This window comes from Balaenoptera ricei, chromosome 11 (genome assembly GCF_028023285.1).
Source record: "Balaenoptera ricei isolate mBalRic1 chromosome 11, mBalRic1.hap2, whole genome shotgun sequence".
Taxonomy (NCBI): domain Eukaryota; kingdom Metazoa; phylum Chordata; class Mammalia; order Artiodactyla; family Balaenopteridae; genus Balaenoptera; species Balaenoptera ricei.
The window spans coordinates 21,916,850-21,936,459 of NC_082649.1; the positions used below are offsets into that span (position 1 = coordinate 21,916,850).

At 46.9% G+C, this 19,610-nt stretch overlaps 1 protein-coding gene and 5 non-coding genes across 6 annotated transcripts; 5 read left to right on the top strand and 1 right to left on the bottom strand.

Moving 5' to 3' along the window:
* Positions 1-385: 385 nt before the first annotated feature.
* On the top strand, positions 386-457 carry TRNAM-CAU (transfer RNA methionine (anticodon CAU)). Its single transcript has one exon. It is a non-coding gene; the product is annotated as a tRNA-Met (tRNA).
* A 1,881-nt stretch (positions 458-2,338) lies between these two features.
* LOC132374438 (POM121-like protein 2) lies at positions 2,339-5,398 on the top strand. The gene is given in 4 exon segments (XM_059938103.1): positions 2,339-3,698; positions 3,701-3,988; positions 3,991-4,842; positions 4,845-5,398. Coding segments are annotated over 4 exon segments (3,054 nt in total).
* Positions 5,399-12,257: 6,859 nt separating this feature from the next.
* TRNAT-AGU (transfer RNA threonine (anticodon AGU)) lies at positions 12,258-12,331 on the top strand. The gene has a single exon. It is a non-coding gene; the product is annotated as a tRNA-Thr (tRNA).
* Positions 12,332-14,607: 2,276 nt separating this feature from the next.
* TRNAV-UAC (transfer RNA valine (anticodon UAC)) lies at positions 14,608-14,680 on the top strand. The gene has a single exon. It is a non-coding gene; the product is annotated as a tRNA-Val (tRNA).
* Positions 14,681-17,868: 3,188 nt separating this feature from the next.
* TRNAR-ACG (transfer RNA arginine (anticodon ACG)) lies at positions 17,869-17,941 on the top strand. Its single transcript has one exon. It is a non-coding gene; the product is annotated as a tRNA-Arg (tRNA).
* Positions 17,942-18,641: 700 nt separating this feature from the next.
* TRNAI-AAU (transfer RNA isoleucine (anticodon AAU)) lies at positions 18,642-18,715 on the bottom strand. Its single transcript has one exon. It is a non-coding gene; the product is annotated as a tRNA-Ile (tRNA).
* Between the last annotated feature and the right edge of the window lie 895 nt (positions 18,716-19,610).

Below are 19,610 nucleotides of genomic sequence, written 5' to 3' on the forward strand. Positions count from 1 at the left end.
GAGGAGATGGTTAACACGTTTCCTTTCCGGCGGCAGCAGAGTTGGCTCCACGACTTCCGCTCTTCTCCCCGAGAAGGGTCCACCCAGAGTTTTGCTCCGCGGGCTCTTCCTCCGCTCCGAGAGGCTAGCGGCTCCAGGGAGTGGGGAGGGGTGCTGGCGAGGGGGTTCAATGACGAGCTTGGGCACTCTTGGGCAGGCTGGAAAATTGCAGACCCGAAGGTGATGACCCGAGGTCATCTGGTTGCGGAAGAGCTGATCTCTTACGTGCCTCGAGAGAGAGGGGCGACGAAAACCATCAGAAAGAAAGGAAATCGAAAAAAATGTTCAGCGCAGAAACGGTGACATAATCATCGAAGGGAAGAACAGTGGCACTCTTCCAAGGTGAAGCAGAGTGGCGCAGCGGAAGCGTGCTGGGCCCATAACCCAGAGGTCGATGGATCGAAACCATCCTCTGCTACAGAGCTTTTCCGTCCCTTGCTCAACTTTACTCCAACTAGGCTACAAGCACGCACAAAAACCGAATCAATTTCTACCTCTTCCATGTTCAACCAGTTGACATCCACGAGTTTGAGAATCCGCTAGTTTGGCTTCTTGCTTCCCACCTTACTTTGAAATCCCACCATTCTCTCACTAGGCAGTTCCAAAACTCTTCTACCTATCTGAAGGGACACACTGCCCCGAATTGTAAAATTCCTTCCATCCCTGGTGTCCAGTAGAGGAGCAATGGAAATATTCCTTCAGTGGAGGTGGTCTTATATCAATATATTGTATGCGACCTCTTGGAGAAAGAGGTGATGCATTCCATATTTACTTCTGTTACAACTTCCAGTAAAGGGCCTTTCAAATTTATTATCTAATTACGATGTTCTGATTGATTGCATTCTATTAGTAAATGCAAATATAAATGAAACCAAAAGAATTAATTATAACAGATTTGTGGTTCCGTCACATATCAAAATTTCAGATTTCAGTGTCTGTACCTCTATTTGGTGCAGACTAGTATAGTAGAACGATCGAATAAAGACTTTAAGCGTAAACATACATTATATTGGCGTAAAATTCTGTGGAAATACAAATTCAAGGAGAAAGAGATCGATGAAGTGGGAGATGTCTGGACCCATTTTTGGACAGTGTGGGTTTTGAATGGAACTCGTTCTCCGAGTTCCTTAACTTAACAACCTTAAAATGACCTTTCTTGAAAGAATCGTATTCAATCCGTGCCATTTTTATCGTTATTGGAAGGAATGGTATTAGAAATCTTAAAACGTTATTCGTTTTTGAATTTCTCAGAATGTTAGTGCCCTAGTTCACTCTGGCTTAGCCTGAATATTCAGCCGCAGATTAAATCTCCCACTTCTTTGCTCCCCTCCTGGCGCTCCGACCCCACTGGGCTAGCTGAGGATCGCCATTGGAGAGGGTGGCCGGGGCGGGGGGGCGGGGGGGTTGCTGAGCGAGGGACAAAGCCGGGTGCCTGCGGAGGCGCTCAGGTTCTCGGTCGGCAGACAAGAAATCCCTTTGGCCCCCTCCGGAGCCTCGAGACCCCGCCACGGTGCCACCGTACCTGCATACTCAAAGTGCGAACAATCGGAGGGCGACACACAGTCAGCCTCGGGGAGGCGACCCTGGATGGTGGCTGCGTCCGGAGCTTGTCATCCCGGAGGCAAATGACTGGCACCTACTGGCTGCAGAAAGGAAAGGGCAAAGGAAAGGAAGAAGGGCGGGAATCCCCAAGCAGCAAACCCGGCCTCCGTTATTCCCCGCTGCTGGCGCCACGAACGCCGTCTGGGCTGCCCAGGTCCACGCGCCCGGGTCTCCGGTCCCGCGCTCCCGCCAGCGCCCCGCCCCCCGCCCCCAACCTCCACCGACTCACGCTGAGGGCCTCGGACTGCCCTCCCTACTCCGACTCCGGGGGACGGGCGGGCGGGCGGACGGACGGAGCGGTGCCGGGGCCGGGAGCCGGAGTCTGGAGACCCGGCGCCTGCTCGACTCTAGCTCTGGGACTCCGGCCGCGCGCTTCCTCTCCAATCCCTCTCCTCGTGCCGCGCGCTGCAACCCGGAGAGGAGAGAAAAGAGGCCAGAGCGGCCAGCTTAGGCCTCAAACTAGCAGAGCAGGCTACGGGGGCTGCCGCGGTCCCGCGTGTCCTCTGTTTCCACCGGCCGCTCACTTTCGGATGCAGGGCCTGGAGGGTGAGGAGCGCCCCGAGACCCTTTCACTCTCCTCGCGCAGGGATCCCAACCGTCACCGGAACACTTCGACTGCGGCTGAGTCAGCAGGCGTCAGAAACCTCGGGAGCCCAAACCCGAAGTCAGAGTCACCGACTCCGCCTCACTGCTCCACATGGGCACTTACGTGGGCAAGCTGGGACTCTCGCCGTCATCCCCAGCAGAGGGGCGCACAGACTTGTCGGAGAGGCCCTTGAACGGCCGGCCAGCTCAGCCCCTTCATCAGGTCCCCCGGGTTCAGCACGTCCATCGTGCCCACCCTGCCCCTCGGCACAGACCTGCGAGGAGGCCGCCGAACGGGGATCCTACCAGTCCCAACGCGTGGGTGGTCAACGAGGCTTGGAGGCGCTTTCCCATGAACAGGTCCCGGAGCTCCATCATGGGGCCTCTTCCCTCAGACGGGTGGGAAAGTTACTTCAAGCGGAGTATCTGGTCTCTTCGGCACCCCAGGGCAATCTGGAGCCCGGTGACCATCAGGCTCGCTCCTCGTGAGCGGACAGCGCCCCCCTCCACTGCCCCAGCAGAGGAAACGAACTCTGCAGGGTTCTCACCTTCTGAGAAGCCCCCAGACCCATGTGCGAAGGAGACAGTGCTGAGGGCCCTCAGAGAGCGCAAGAAGGGGAAAGTGAGGTGGGAAGAACGACTGTTCCATGAGAGCTTGGACAGTAGGAGAAGGATTCCAGAGACCAGACCATCTGCGTTTAAGCCTCTGACGAAAAATGGAGTCCTCGCTTCTTTTGTGCCCAGGCCTGGGCCTCTGCAGAGAAGCCTCGACTGCTGGGGCTCGGATCACAGCTTGAATAACAGGCCCAGCTGCTCCTCCATGGACTCCTTGGCCGGCACACACACAGGTGGCCCCCTTAGCTCCCAAAGAAATGCTATTACAAGCTCTTACAGCTCTTCTAGAGATTTCTCTGAGCCTTGGAAGAGAAGTATTCCCAGTACATCACTCCAGATACCAGAGTGGCCAATAACAAGGAAAGAACATGGCCATCCGTCTCACTCTCCAGTCCCACCGGTATCAGATGAGTCCCGAGAAACATCTGGCAGCTCTGGGTAGCAAAATCAGATTCCCCTGCTTCTATCAAGCCCTGGCAGCCTGCTGTCCCTGACTCCACCTCCTCAGCTTGGTTATGCAGTTCCTGAAGACCTGGCCTTAGGGAAGAAAGCTGGACTCCAACGGAGCAACAAAGCCAGCGAGGATACGACTGAGGTCACCACAGACTCTGTCCCTGACACTTGGTCTGCTCTTCAGCCTTCCCTGTCCCAGGGCGCTGCTCCTCCGCTGGAAAGCTTACATAAAATGCAGAAGTCTCCAAGTCCACTGGCCTTCCCACAACCTACCGGAGAGGCAATCAGTGTGGCCCACTCGCCTCTGAAGACAGCGAGCCTGCTGGCCCCATGTGGGTGCTCACAGTCAGAGCCCCTTTCAGGCACCTCTTCAGACTCAAAACCCACAACTACTTTCATCCTTCTGACCCTTGTTTTCCCACATCACCAGTCACTGACACCACGTGGCCACCTTCAACCTCTCAGGCTGCCATACCCCGAGACTCACCTGCCATTATCCCTGCAGCACCCACTATGCAAAGCACTTTGTTTGGATTGATGAGCAGCCCAGGTCCCCATCTTCCTGCATCTGCACCTCCTGTTGCAACTTCTGCTGACCGCTTGTCAAAACCCATTATGGGGCTCCCAGCCAATAGTGAGATAGGAGGCTCCTCATATTCCAGAATTTCAAGCACAGCTGCAGCATCTTACAGCATCTTACACCTCCGGGTATCTCAACTCCCACCTTCAAGGCTATCTTTGGCAGCCTAAGACCACTTAAAACTATGCCCGTGAGAGCTCCTTTCTCTTTCAAGCAGACCTCTCCTCCACCTACTCCTGCTTCTACCCGTCTCTTCCATGGCCTGGTCAAGGCTACCTCTGTAGTCGTGTCCACCACCCCAGCCAGCACATGCAAAGGCTCTTTTAAGCCACCTTTGGATTTTGGTGTAGTGAATGTTACCAGTACCATGGGCAACACTTGCTCCATCCCTTCCACTTGCCCCCCTTTCCCTCTCGGGGCTGCCTGTGCCTTCAGGGCCAGCTTCTCCCCAGCTGCAGGCTTCACTTTCCCACTATGCCAGCGTCCAACCGTTCCTACTGTGCACACAGTCACCATCTTTAGCCAGGTTCTTCCCAGTGCTGTCCAGATATCCCCTACCAGGAGCACTGCCCATTGTAGCGCTGTGGGTAGCCCTCTGGCAACTTCAGCCCTAGTAACCACCAACCAGCCTGCATTGTCATCCAGGATCTCCAGTTCGACCGCAGCATTCACAATTCCCTTGGAGTCAAGCTCAAGGCCACCTTTCCCACTATCCCTGGGAGCCACTCCCCAACCTGCGTTTGGGGCTGCATATGTGCAGAAGCAAGAAGTCCCCCAACCAGCCCTTGGCCCAAGCTTCAGTAGCTCTTTCATTTTTGGAAGCTCACCAGTGGCCTCCTGAATCCCAACACCGACTCCAGCCCAGCCATCCTTCAGCGGTGCCACGCAGTCAGCCTTTGGGGGTTTGGCACCATCAGCCTCCACCTTTCACATCCCTGCCAGCTTCTGGCCGGCCTTTGGCAGCACTCCAGTCAAGCTAATACGAACGGTTTGGGAGTTGTCACCCCAACCCACCGGAGTGGGGCTTGTGGCTCAGTGTTTGGCAGTACAGCCCCACGACCTTTTGACTTTGGGGGATTAGTGACCCCTATAGACTGTGAGGAGACTGGGATGGGCGTCACTGCCCCAGACATGAGCTCCAACCCTGGAGCATTCAGCACTGGAGCAGAGCCAAGTGGGACCACTAGCAGCATCACACCCTTGGGAACAGGCTGCGGCCCAAACAACCAGAGCCGGACCAGCCAGGGCACACATTTTGCCTTGGGGAAGGCCAGCATTTCTGCAAGAAAAACTATGTTTGGGGACCCCTCCATGACCCCCTTTGCTCAGAGCACCCCGGTCACTGGATCAGTTAAGGCAGGCAGCAGCCTTGGCTTTGGGATGCCCGCTCCACCGCCCCAGGGCTCTGTTGGGAGAAGATCTTTCAGACTGTCAGCCCCTTCATTTTCCATTGGTGCAAAATCAAAATCCCCAAAGAATAGGGAGCAAGGGCATTCCCGAAGGCCTCATGCCCACAAGAAATAACTTGTGTTCCTTGCCATTCGTACTCTGATTTGGACCTCAGCATAGTGAAGTGCCTCAGTCACTTCTAATTTTCTACAGCAAAAATACCCCAGATCTAAGGTGAGAGCTTTACACATTCACCTTGTGGTCCTAACCTACATTCTAGAGGAAAATGAAGGACTAAAGTATCTAGTGGTGATAGCAGAATGAAAATGAGTGGAACCATAGCTTTGGAATTGAACGGAGACTTGCCTTCCCCTCCCTACCCACTCCTTTCTGTGTCAAGGGTGAGCTCAGTCAGGACACTGCCTCCTGCTTTTTTCTCTGGGAACAGACGTGCCAGGGAGGCAAAAAGTACAACCCATATTCTCTTGCATCTTCGGGAGGAGGAATAGCTTCTCTCTAAATCTTAGCCTGCTTTTATTTGGCTCAAAGAAGTGGTTCCTTTATCTGGTCCCCTAGGGAGGCCAATTCCTCATTTCTTGCCATTTTGCTCCTCAGTTGGTTCTTGGGGAAGATTTTTTTTAATTTAATTTATTTATTTTGGAGAAGCTTTTAATGCAATTTGACCTTGAAGCCAACTTTTCCTTGAGGATCAATGGCCTACCCATGAGAGCATCCGTGGGAGGGCCAGGGGGGGAAAAAAGAGAGTGGTGCAACCTTGCTTCTTTTCCTTACACCATAGGTCATAATTCCTCCATAATTACGAGTGAGAAATGCTCAATTAAGGAACCAAAGCTTCTACTTTTCTTTTAATGTGTACCTTATAAAATCACCCTCTACCTCACATCTCTCCCAGAGAGGGTGGGTAGGGCAGGAAAACTCTTGGGCCTGAGAACAAAGGGAGAAAGGGAGGAAGAGCAGATACCTAAGCTGACCTCTGTACTGTAACCAATGGGAGGTCTTTGAGTAGCTACGATATATTCCTTAGCACATGTCATCCTGATGGAAAAAAAGAAAAGGCAAGAATGACTCCCTGAATACATCTGTCTCCTGTTTTATGGATACATTGGAAGAGACCTCATTGGAAAAATAAGCAATCTTAAGTTGGTTGATAAAATAAAAATAAATTGTTGAAATGAGTTTATGATACAGGAATTGCTATAAAACTCATATCTATTCAGAGGCAGAAAGATATTAAGAAACTTGCCCAAGGTCAACCAGTTAGAAAAGGTCAGATTTGGGATTTCAACCCTATTGGCTCCAAAGTCTGTGTTCGCTTCTCCCTCACTACAGCAAATCACCAAAGTCAGACCTCTAACCCAGGTATATACGACTCTAAATATCCACGCTGTTTCTACTTTGAAAGGCATCCCACAACCCAAGATTGCCATCTTACAGAGGGGGGCAAGAGGACAAGTATTAGACAATTTCTACAGCTCTTTACATGATAATTTAACATTTATACGGTGATGTCTATATACCTTGTATCGTGCTTGGCACCAGACATTCAGAGGTGAAGGAAAACTTCTGCTTTGGAGATTACAATTTAGTGGGGAGACTGGTAAGTAAGCCAGTGATTCCATAACAAGCGACAGGTACTAAGGGAATGGAAGCAGGGCAGAAGGTCCTTTCTTATCTAAGTCTTGAAACTTGAATTCTGTTTTACGGTGTGTGTTCTCCAGTTCTAGCAACTGGAGAAGGGTATTTCAGGCCAAAGACAAAACACGTGCAAAGGAGGGTCTGGAAGACAGAACGCATCTATCTGGATAACTTTCAAGGAGTCAGACATGGTTTGGGAGAAGAAGGGGCAGATTATGGATACGCTTATAAACCATATCGTGCAGTGTGCACAGGATTCCAAATGCAACGGAGAGTCATGGAAAGATTTTAAGTAGGAAAGAGACAAGCTTGGGTTTAGATTGCTCTGGCTGTCATGTGAGGGAGGAGTCAAATGGGGACAGGCTGGAGGCTTGGAAATGTGTGGGAGACTGCGGAGACACCAACAAAGATGAAAGATACAATACATTCCAACTAGGTAATTAATTACCTGGTTAACAGGGATTGTTAACCAGGTAGTTAAGAGTGGGCGTGGGGAGGCAGTAGAGAGAGGAGGGATTAAGAAGCAGGACTTGGTGACAGATTGCACCGTGTGGGCAGAGGAGATGGGCAGAATAAGGGTAAGGGGGAGTTGGAGAAGACCGACCCTTAGCCATCTGACTTGGAGGATGGAAAATGTAATTTTGGCAGAATACATGGAATTTTGTATAGACTGAGTGTGAAATGACCAAGGAATATGAAGGAAATATTTGTCACATTCAATCATTCATTCACTCAAAAAATACTGGGCGTCTGATGCTGGTTACTAGGCACTCTTCTAATATTTGGGATGTTCTCAGTGACAGATAAAATTCCTGTTCTTGTGGAGTTTATGTTCTAGTAGGGGGTGTGATTAAAAAATAAACAATAAACATAATAGGAAATAACTACCATGTGAAAGAGATTGTAACCGGCATGGCAAAAATATAGAGCAGGGTAGGTGGATTAAGATGGCGCTACAGTTTCATCTGAGCTCTTATGAGAGGTTGACATCTGAGCAAAGACTTGAATTCACTGACAGACTTAGCCATGCCAGAGTATGAGGGAAGAGGATTCCAGGCAAAGAGAAAACCTGGTGGAAGTCCCCAAGAGTGAGATGTGGAACAAGTAGAGGCTTTGGGACAAATAGATGACATGACTTGACTCATTTTTAGGATTGTTCTGGCTGCTGGCTGAGATGGGACGGTAGAGGAGTGAAAGCGGGGAGACTGGGAGGAGGGTTCTGCAGGAATCCAGGTGGGATTCAATGGTGGCCCAGCCGAGGACGCTTACAATGCAAGTGGTGAGAAGTGGTCAGATTTATATATATATTTAATCGATTTGCTCTTAAAGGGGTTGTGAGGTGTGAGATGAAGAGAGGAATCCGGGATAAAGCAAAGGTTTTTGGTTAGAGCAAATGAATGTATGGAGTGTCTGGTGAGGGCTAGGGGAAGATTGGAGCATTGTCAATGTACCTTAGAATAATATCGAAACCTTCGGAAAAGGTGAGATCCCTTACGGGGAGGGTATAGAATATGAGAAACAGGGCTAAATTCGTCGTTTTAGAACGGCAGGAAGCTAATGAACTTTTCAAGTGCAGTTGGTACAAGTAGCTAAACTCTTCAAAGAAAAGAAAATTGCCTCATCTCATACAATTAACAGAAATGAATTCCAGATGGATTAAGGACTCTGATAGTATGAAATAAAATTATTTTAAAAATAATTTATTTTTATAAATTATTTTAAATAGGTAGGAGGAAGGAAGCCTCACTCGGGGACTTTGAATCTGATCTTTAGGGGGGGGCTCAGAGTCGTCAGTTAGAGGGAGGCCTCCAAGAAGCAGAGTTCAATCAGGCCAAATGTTTTTTTTTTTCTCTTTTTCTTTTTCCTAACTCCGAGATGGGGGAGAGTGAAATAGGAAGAATGTGGAGATTTAAAAAATTAACGTTACTTTTCGGTTGTTTCGGTTCTTTGTGTTCCCTCTCCTTCTCCTCCCTCCCCGCCTCCCCTCGCCCCACCCCTCCGGCCCCCCAGCCCCCCCGGCACCCCGCCCCGAGAATTTGAAGAAACCATTTTGTTTCCTTTTCATTTAATTGCTTACAGAGGAGCGTACTAGCGGTTAGCTCAGTTGGTTAGAGCCTGCTGCTAATAACGCCAAGGTCGTGGGTTCGGTCCCCGTACCGGGCAATTTGTGCCACGAGGCTTTCCTCTTAGATTTCAACACAGATGAGAGTTCTTCCAGTCTCAGGTCCACTGCGATGTCACAATTAACGTCAGGGTGAGAGACAAACCTCGCGCGGAGAACTTAAAAAGATTTAGACGTACATCTTTGATTTCCCTCAAGGTTGAAGTCCTCGTTTGAATCCCATCTACAGGGCGAAAGGATAGTAGTGAGTGACCAGCAAGGGAAATAGAGCTGCTTTGGGCATATTATTTCTCCTCTGGGTAACTGATTCTTGCAAAGAAACTGACCCTATTGGATTATTTTCGTCCAAAAATAAACTGGGAAACCATCCACACTTTCTACACTTCCACACTTGGGTCTTAACTAGTTCAGCGAAAGATGAAACACGATTTTTTTATATGATGTGTGAAAAAAAAATTTATTAATATCAACACAGTAGGAAAGAAAGAGCTTTGCCAATTGTCTCTTTATAACAGGGAAAGCGCTCCCAATGACCAAAGCTGGAACAGTTTGAACAACAGATAGTGTGGTTTTGGATTATCATCCAAAGTATAAAATACATATTCACGAGTCCATACTGATATAAATCAATCAATGAATACAGGAGAAGGGAAACATTTTCCTTACAGAAGAATTCCAACTAATATAAGTAAATACTCCCCCCCCACACACACACCCCCCCACCCCCACCCCAGGAGATGAAGCTTAATCCCCTCCCTTCCGGTATAGGGGCCACACTTAGTGACTAACTTCTAAATAGTAGAGTAGGAAGTAGGAAAAAAAATAGGAACTTCACAAGGGAGAAAAATGGCAAACACTACCTTCAAAATGATCAGGGTTGGCATCACCAATGGTAAGCTATGCTCCTATCATGTAACATCTGCTATGGTGCGATGGGACCAGTACTTTATCTCTGTGGTCTCCCACAAAAACTTATAACCCCAAACCAATCACGTAAAAAATATCAGACAAACCCAGATTGGAAAACAGTCAAGTATACTACAGAAATACTTCATCAACACTGAGAAACTGTCACAGACTAGAGGAGGCTGAATACAATGTAGGATCCTGGAAACAAAAGGGACATCAGTGTGAAAACTGATGTGATATAGACAAAGTCAGGAGTTTAGTTATTAGTAAAGTACCCACGTTGGTTTCTTAGTTTTAACAAAGGTACCATGGTAATGGAAGGAGCTAATATTAAGGGAAACTAGGTAATGGGTATAAGGCAATTCTCTGTATTGTCTTTGCAACTTTTCTAAAATGATTCCAAAATAAAAATTTAATTTTAAAAATTACAATAAGGAACATATCTCTTTGCCACCACTGAAATCAGTGTTGAGGCAAACGCCTGGTTGACAGTAGGTCCATGATAAGTAGTTGTTCAAAGCTGAAGGAATGTGATATTGTTGTCTTATTTTGGTGAGGGACATGGCAGAGATATTTATATGGTTATCTGTGCTAGATGATGTATACTTGTCCTGCCAAATACTCTCCTAGAGTCCCATTCGCACACTGAAATGCAAACCAGACCAACGAGATTTGTCTTTAGCCTGTAAAAGACATCTGAAATGGAGCCATCTGGTTTCTGTTGAACTTGAAGTTTGGTGGGTTTCTCTCACAAAGTTTCAAATCACACCCAAAGTGTTTTCTTTCCTATCTTGGCCCTAAACTATTTCCATTTGGGCCAATAAACATCTGAACCACTTCTCTTTGTTACATCCTGCCCCACAAAACTGGGTTTATCTATCACACCATGGTCCCATTATAAAATCCAAGTTTTTCAGAAAGAACAGCGGCCAGTTCAATGTTCTTTGGTGGGTTCTTCACAGAGCTCAGACTTCTCCCAGGTAATATTCATCACGCCTTCTTTTTTGTTCTTAAAGACTTCATAGATTAGTTTAATGCTGGGTGGATTTGTGTGTGTGTGTGTGTGTGTGTGTGTGTGTGTGTGTGTGTGTGTGTGTAAGTTTTAGGCATCTCTGATATGCATAAATGCAGGTGGTTCCTAATTTAACTTAGTCTTCCCATTAATACACATAATACCTGACACTTAAAATACAATAGGAGAGGTGTATTGCACTGGGCAGAAAATTTTAAATCATACAGATTTGACTACAACAAAGGAGTTCTTCAAATAGAAATGAGTGGAAAATGTGACCTACCTTTACAGAAGGCAGCTATAGCTGTTGAAATAAACAACAAAAGGAAACAAATTGCCTGCTATTGCAAGAGATACAGGCAGTTTCCTTACACTATTCTCTATCAGCTCAGGAAGCAATGTTGTGTACCTGGCCTAGATAGAACACGCTTGTAGAAGTCTTATAGATTGAGGCTAGTCATAACCTACACTATCTGCCAGCACTCTCCAAAGAATTTGAGTAAATGAAAACAAGAAATAGAGATTTTACATTATTTTCTCAAGGTCACAAATACAATGACAGGTTTGGAACAAAGAACCAATGGAGCCTGGCATCACAGTCTGTGCTCTCAAGCATCATTCCATACTGCCTCTCATTCTCAAAGGAGAGGATAACTCTCTGATATTTATGCATTGATTGTTTATTTCAGGAACTAGGACCAGTTAAGAACTTTATGACATTTTTAAGTAAGACATATCTACCTAAGTTTTATATTGTCTATATCTCTGTGTCAAACATCGTTCTTAACGTGTATACATTTGCTGAATTCTTACCTTCTTTTTTCCTTTTGCATGCCTTTACCTGCCACATAGCTCCAATATCAATATTGGAAAGCACAGTTCTCTTTTGTAAGATATTGCTTTTTCACAGTAAGAGTAGCAAAAGGTGTGGTGAAGTCCTTCGAAGTGCTCCAGTTCATGTTATGTTTCAAGACCGATAAGCACCATCATTTCCCAATTGCAGATTTGAAACTGAGAAGTATCTCCTATAACGAAGTTGAAGAAGCTCCTAGAAGTGAAGTGGTTTGGCTACCTATTTCAAGGGTCCAGAGGCTCAGAAAGTTTTTCGTGTCTTGGCACAGCATGTAAACTTCTGTGCATATTTCAGGCGAGAGAAAGTAAAAGAACTTGATAGAAATTCTGAGAAATAGTCCCGAGACTCTAGCATTCGTCAAAAATTCTTGAGAAATGCATTGGTGAAACAGGAAAGTGACATCTACTTCAAATACTATCAGAATCAGCACTGTGTCGTAATTGGCTCTGTGGCTTAGTTGGTGAAAGCGCCTGTCTAGTAAACAGGAGATCCTGGGTTCGAATCCCAGCGGGGCCTTAGGAGGCAATGTTTTAAATATGACAAGTACAAATTGGAATTAACTGGAGTTGATATGCGTTGAAGTCCTAGGGAGGAGAGAGGACAGCATTAGTCCCCTTGCTTACAAAATAAATATAATATCAACAACTCTCCCAAGAGCGTTGAAAGGTGCTAAAAACCCAGAATACTTGCCCTGAAATCATGAGATGAAGATTAGAATTGCCTAGAGTGATTGCTTCTTGGTCTTTCCTTTACCTTTTAGATCAGGTGTCAGACATTGCCAGTTCGGTTTTGTGTGACCTCTTCAATTATTTTTGCCTCCTAGAACTTTTAACACAACGGAGACGTTCGTTTTTCTTGATTGATTCATTGAATGGTCAACCTCTCCCCTCAGATCCCCCCAGTTTTGCGCCCGATAACCTTTTGGCACATTGAACAGCGCCTTAGAGCCATGCTTCTCAAAATTTTGTGAGCGCATGAATGACCTGGTATGGTCCATTACAGTGAGGATTTTAGATTACTACATCTGCAACAGGGCCTGAAAGTCACCATTTCTACAGTCTCCCAGATGAGTGACATCTACATTACTGTTACGTGGACCATACAGTGTGAGGCAAGGCTACTGAATTGGTGATCTAGTTTCAATGGGTGTGCTTTCAATTTCTGCACTTTCATATGTTTACAGCTATTTTCCACACCCATTACTTAATCTGGAGTTGTTTTCACCCATTTGCCTTTAGTCAAATCTAATCCAAAACAAATAAAAGAACAAGAAAAAAATTCTAATATAAATTAGAGTAGTGTAAACCAAGTAGTGTTATAACCGTTTCCTCTTTTTTTGTTTTTAGTTTATTTTTACTGGAGTGTAGTTGCTTTACAATGTTGTGTCTGTTTCCGCTGTACAGCAAAGTGAATCAGTTATACGTACACATATATCCCCTCTTTTTCAGATTTCCTTCCCACTTAGGTCACCACAAGCATTGAGCAGAGTTCCCTGTGCTATATGGTAGGTTCTCATTAGTTATGTCTTTTATACATAGTCGTGTATATATGTCAATCCCAATCTCCCAATTCATCTCACTCCCCCTTCCCACCTTGGTATCCATAACTTTGCTGCCTACATCTTTGTCTCTATTTCTGCCTTGCAAGTAAGTTCATCTGTACCGGAAAATGAACGACCATTTATCTCTGTGGTTTCATTTGGCAATTTTAAAAGTAATTAACTGATTTCATGCAAACTTATTATAATACTCAGTGCATGTGCCCTTTGCTACCTCAGGCTTGCATACTTTTTCAGGACATCTGGTAGGGTCAGGATTGGCCACGTTGGGGGCTACTCATTACTTGCTTAACAATAAACTTCTAATCAAATTATTGGAAAATAATAAATCATCATTTATGCTGCCAACTCGATATCAGGGAAAAAACGGACTCCAATCTTGCTAGCTGGGAAATACTGTCTCTCTTCTCTGTTTCCTGCAGCCTTGTGACCAATCCAAGTGTGAGTTGCTGAGAGCAGGAGTTTTCAGCTTTGCTCTTTGTCAGACGTGCTGATGCAGAGCTGTCCTATCACGAATTTCTCACAGAGAATTCGAGGAAAGACCATGGTTTTGCTGCCGAGCACCTTCCTGATCCTTGAGGTAAAAGCTGGGAAGTGGACAAATACAGTGACGAAGGGCAGGTGAAGTGAGGAGAAAAATAAAGTATAGGCTAGTACGTCAGCTGTTGCACAGATTGACATGGCTCGAAGCACAGGCGTTCCAGGGCAGTGTGAGTGACACTGGATAAGAAGTTGACTGACGACTCCCACCTCAACCTACTCGGCACAAAGTCCGGTCCCATGAATTCCCAAACACTACTCCTTTCGTCACTCCCTCCTGGGGCACAGCCCACCCCGCCCCGCTCAGCAGTCTCCTCCAGACAAGCATGCCCTCTCGGTAGTTTGGGGGTCTTCAGGGCTCTGTGTGTTATGTCCTGGGTCCTACGATGAGCAAGAGAGATGGAAATGAAAGTCACAGGGTACTATCGGGTAGTTCCTTGTAATCACATGCCCTAGGAGCCTGAGGTTACCCTGCCTGATGTTGGGGAAGGAATTTGGACTCTGCTTTTGAGTTACGTTTGGTTAGGAGTCGTAGAGTTCCTATATTCTTGTTTTAGCACGTTTTTCAAAAGGAGGGAAAGCAAGGTGAGTGAGTGAAAATATACTAAAAGAGAAATACTCAAAATTATTAGACTTGGGGAGCACCAAACAAATGCCGTTTTATTGGACTTGTAAAACGCGATGTGCGTGCGACGTTTCCGTGGTGTAGTGGTCAGCACGTTCGCCTTACACGCGAAAGGTCCCCGGTTCGAAACCGGGCGGAAACAGCTCTCTGCCTAGGCTTTTGACACTTTACCCACAAGTGCAACTACTTCCGTACTACCTTGCTGCCCTCTCTAAGGTGCCCGACCTCAAAACAAAGGGCTTCCAACCTATCCTCACAGCAGCAGTGCTCAGACCTACATCTTGTTAAAGTACTTACTGTATTTTCACGTATCTGTAGGTTCCTCAGACTCCAACACCTTTTACAGTGTGTGAATTATGAGTATGTCCTTCCAGTCTGTGCCTAGTGTTTTTCTCTCCTAATGGACTTTTGAGGAAAAACGTGTTCAGTTTTGGGGGGGATACAGTGTAGCAATCTTTCTTGTATGCTTAGTCCTTATTATGTCCTGTCTAACATATAGTTGCTCATCTCAAAGGCGTGGAGTATTTTGCTAAATTTTCTTCAACAGACCTTACTGTTTTCACTTTCACCGTATAGGCAAATGATTTGAAATGCAAGCAAATGGCCAGGAAGCAGCTGAGGTGTGCTTACCGCAATTAGAATTGAATAAGTGAATGAATGCCATCAGACAAACAAGGATGTAAAACAAACAAACGAAAAACAAAAGGTGATGTTTCCAGATGTCTTCCATCTCTGGCATTTTCTTTTTTCCTTGCCAGAAACATTTTCAGAAACCTTCAGTATAAAATTTGTGTGTGGAGAAGGTGGAAAGGAATGGAGGAGAGGGCGGAGGAAATGAATCAGAAACGTTTCCCGTCCCCAGAAACTGCACGGGGATTTCGTGTCCGGCAGAGGCCGTTGCTTAACCTCACTGTCCTTTCCTTTTTCTCCTAGTTCCCGGGGTCCGCGTTCGTACCCCCGTCAGTACCCTCAGGGACTCGGTCTGCAGCCCGCCTTGATCCGGGTCTCTCTGCTCAGGTGCTTCCACAACGCGGTCAAGGCCAAGCCGCCCCTTCTCCGGAAGCCCAGGCTGCGCGCCGGGATCCGTAGGCCGACTGGCCTGAGCCACCCAGGCTTGCCTGCGAGGGGTGGCCGCTCGCTGCCACGAGTTGTCCTTTGGGCGCAGAGACCTGTCGCTTGCGTGGGTTCAAAAGGCAGTTGCCTTGTAGGCACAGAACAGTCCCGGCCGGGCTCGGAAAGGGGTGACGGTGGGTTTACCGGCGTGTGTGTTTAGAGACAAGTCTGTGGGACAGACGTACGCGGAATGGGGCGCGGGGGCCCTCGGAGGCAGGGTACCGAGGCCGGCAGGGGCTCCTCTCGGACGCTTCAGGGGCTCGGCATCCCGCTCAACTCAAGGTGCGTGCCCGGCGGGCGGAGATGGCCCGCGTTGCCACCAGGAAGCCCGCCTCTTCCCGGAGTCAGGGCCATGAACAGCGCACTCTGGATTTGCCGGGCTGTGTGAGGGATTTCTCAGAAGAGAGAAAGGACAGGGGGAAATGTCCTGATAGTATATTGAGCTGGTGGTGTGTGTGTTTTAGACACCGATTTTCTTATTTACAAAAACACATGAAGTACCGCATACAGTATTTCTACTTGATGGTTATGGAAGAAATGTTCACATATTAAGATATGGGGAAGTCATTATGGCTTACATATGATTTAACTAAAACTTAACCCTGACTAGAACAGCCTGTTTTGCGACCTATTAAACATACCTTTTACATCTGCTTTAACCATTAAAAAAAACCAAAAACCATACCATTACATCTGCTTTAACCATTTAACTTTTACCATTACCAGAAGTAAAAATGTCTATTTTAAAGATGGAGATTAAACGCCTCCCTTCCTGGGACGCCAGTGCCAGTAGTACTGCCTCTCTACAGGGACCCTGGCTCTTGTCCCTCGTGGACTAAGGGGAGTCACATGATCTGAATGCCTGGGAGTTTTCTCAAATGTTTGGGGGGATTTTAGCTGGCTTTTGCTTAGATTAGGTCAGACTAGATCTCAGATTCTGTGAACTTTGAGAGGACAAAAGTATGACAGACAGAAAGCAGTGTTTCTAAAAGAGTTGCCTATGACCTAAACATCTGATGGCTATTTTATTATGTGGCCCTGAAGATTCTGGCCTGAAATCCTCTCCATGGCCACTCCTATGTCTTCAGCTTCATTTCGTACCTCACTGCCCCCTCTCTCCCAACCACACTGTCCTACTTGCAAGCAGTTCCTCTTATTTCCCAGGGGTGTGTGCACATATTATTCGTTCTACCTCAAATACTTCTCTATACCTAGTGAACATCTCCTCAACCTTGAAACTTGACCTCCACCATTACTCCTTCAGATAAAACTTTCTAAGTAAATCTTCACATTTCTGTTAGCACTGTACACCTCTCTTTCACGGCAAAAGCCAGTTTGGTGAAAGATGGCAAAGCTGGGATGAGAAAGCATTGCATTCTGGATTCCAAGTTTGTGCCGTCAAGAACATTACCATACCGTGTCTCTCTCTCAACATCCAAGATCCTTCTCTCGAGGCAGTTGTACATTTTGAGGCGTCTCTTTTGCCCAATTTGAAAACTAAAATAAACATACAACCAAATTGTCTAAAAAGAGCATGTCTGTCTGTTTGAAATGTATGTGGTATTAAATCAGTTCCTAACTTCCCACATTCTGTGTCAAATTTGATTTCTGGAATGTGTGTACCTTTACTGAATGACTGAATTCTTGCCTCTTTTTGCCTTTACCGTTGACTTTTGCATGCTTTTATCCGATGCATGGTTCATCACAGAATTTGCCCATGATTCTCCCTCTTAGTGAGGCTTACTCTTTTAACAGTAAGAGGAAAAGATGTGATTCTTACAGCCGAATGCATTTCCAAACCAAATAAATGTGCACTACTTTATAACACTTAATTAAAGAGAATACAGGGCAGTCATTAGTCATCCGCGCACACATCCTCAGGGTCCAATAGCAGTACATAAGAATATATGACGCGGGTGGAAGCATGGCAGATCAACAGATTGATTGCAAAAATTAGCAAAGAGCACTCGCAGGCGAAAACTTGCTTTCAGGGAATGACATGCTTGCTATCACGTATGGAATGTTCTAAGGGTTACAATTCTTATGATTTTAAATATAGAAATTGAAAACAACGTTGTATTCTGTACATTCACCGCAAATTACATGAATCTGTCGGAGTCAAAGGTTTTGCGGTTATTTCTATCCTCATTCCGGAACCAGCGACTTCGTAGGTCTCATTTAATTAAATAGGCATACTTAAGCGCTTGTTTCGCGTGGGGGCCAGTGGCGCAATGGATAACGCGTCTGACTACGGATCAGAAGAGTCTAGGTTCGACTCCTGGCTGGCTCGGAGCCCTTTTGACACCCAATCGCCTTGCAATCGACACGCCGGCCAGTTCTTCAAACTTTCTCGGATCACAATGACGTGCTGGGAAAAGCTCCCTCACCTTGCTTCTTGTTGCCCCGCAGGGCAATCAATCCCGCCTCTTGCGCAACGCGGAAGGACCCTTCAAAGGCGATCACAGGAACGCTCACAGTCTAACGTTTTCTGGTTTCAATCTCATACCGCAAATATGGAGAAAGGATCACACAGAGACACCTATACACAGATTCAAATCAAAGAGGCGTTAAGAAAACAGAAGAGGAGGAGGAAGAACAAGAAGAAAGAAAGAAACAATGTGGATCTACGAGTGTCTTCACCAGTATTAGCCTCACTGGTTTACCCCTCAACCCCTTCCGAATAGAAAGACAAGAGGCTTTGACTGAGGCAATGGTAAATCCAGAAAGGCCGGGCTTGTGCGGACCGGATATCGGAGCTGGTCCTGACCACCACGCACTCAAGATTCCAGGCCGCAGCTTGCTTCCCAGCACCGCGGCTTCCAGAAGAGCGCTGGTTCGACAGTTCCAAAACGAAGGGTTAACGTGAGTGACGTGTTGATTTTATTTATTTATTTATTTATTGTTTTTTCTTTTCTTTAAGTAACCTGAGCTTTCTAAGTCTCGGCTAGAGACGTGTAACCACCTTGGGTGGTAAGGAGTAAAAGCGACCGTGGCCAGTACGGGGATCGAACCCGCGACCTTGGCGTTATTAGCACCACGCTCTAACCAACTGAGCTAACCGGCCGCGACACAACAGGCCCTTTCGCTTAAAACTTTTAACCACCATTTCCCGCAGTACCTCTTCGGGCAAAGACAAACGTTTACTTTTCACGGTCCTCGGATACCTAGCTGCTCCATGTGTAACCCACCAAAGATCTGCTGTGCCCTCTACACAGAAAGCCAAACTCGGACAGCAGCCCTTTGTCCAAAAGGAAGCCTTGGGTTGCACGGCGCCAAGCAAGGGACTGCGAGACAAGTCTCACGTCCACTCCGCCTTCGTCTTTGAGATACGGGTGTTTTTAAAGGGGGGTGGGGGGTGGGGAACAAAGAAGCTGGCATTGACCACCGACTTCTGACATTTCGGAATCATTGCTTCAGGAGTCAGGATGTTTCCGGTTTACCATTCTCTGGCCAGGTGGTCCACGGCTCGGGGATCTCTTAGCTCAACTTGCCCTGCAGAAACAAACTGACGTTGGACGTTAGTGATGATATCTATAACAGCAATTTTACTACATTAACGATGTTATCAACAACAGCAATTTTAGTCTGACTCTGGTTGATTAGTGCTCAATTGGCACAGAATTGAGGTCAGAGGGGTCAAGAAAGGACGGCCTGGCAGACCAGTGGGCATTTCCCCCTCTCCGTCGTCCCTCGGTTTCTGTCGGTCAAACACTGCCCCGGCACAGAATGGGCAGCTGCCAGAGCTCAAGGGCACCGAATCCCGGTTACTTTTCTGCGATCATGTTCTGGCACCTAAGAGATGGTGATCACAGAACTTCCTAAGGTCACATAACCCACATAGGACAAAATCGAGCAATTTTCAGAAATCTACTGTACCCGGACGCTGCCTAAAATGTCTGTCCTGCCTTTGGAAAGGAATTCTTCGCTTAAAGGTAGTATTTGCCTGGTGTGACTCATTG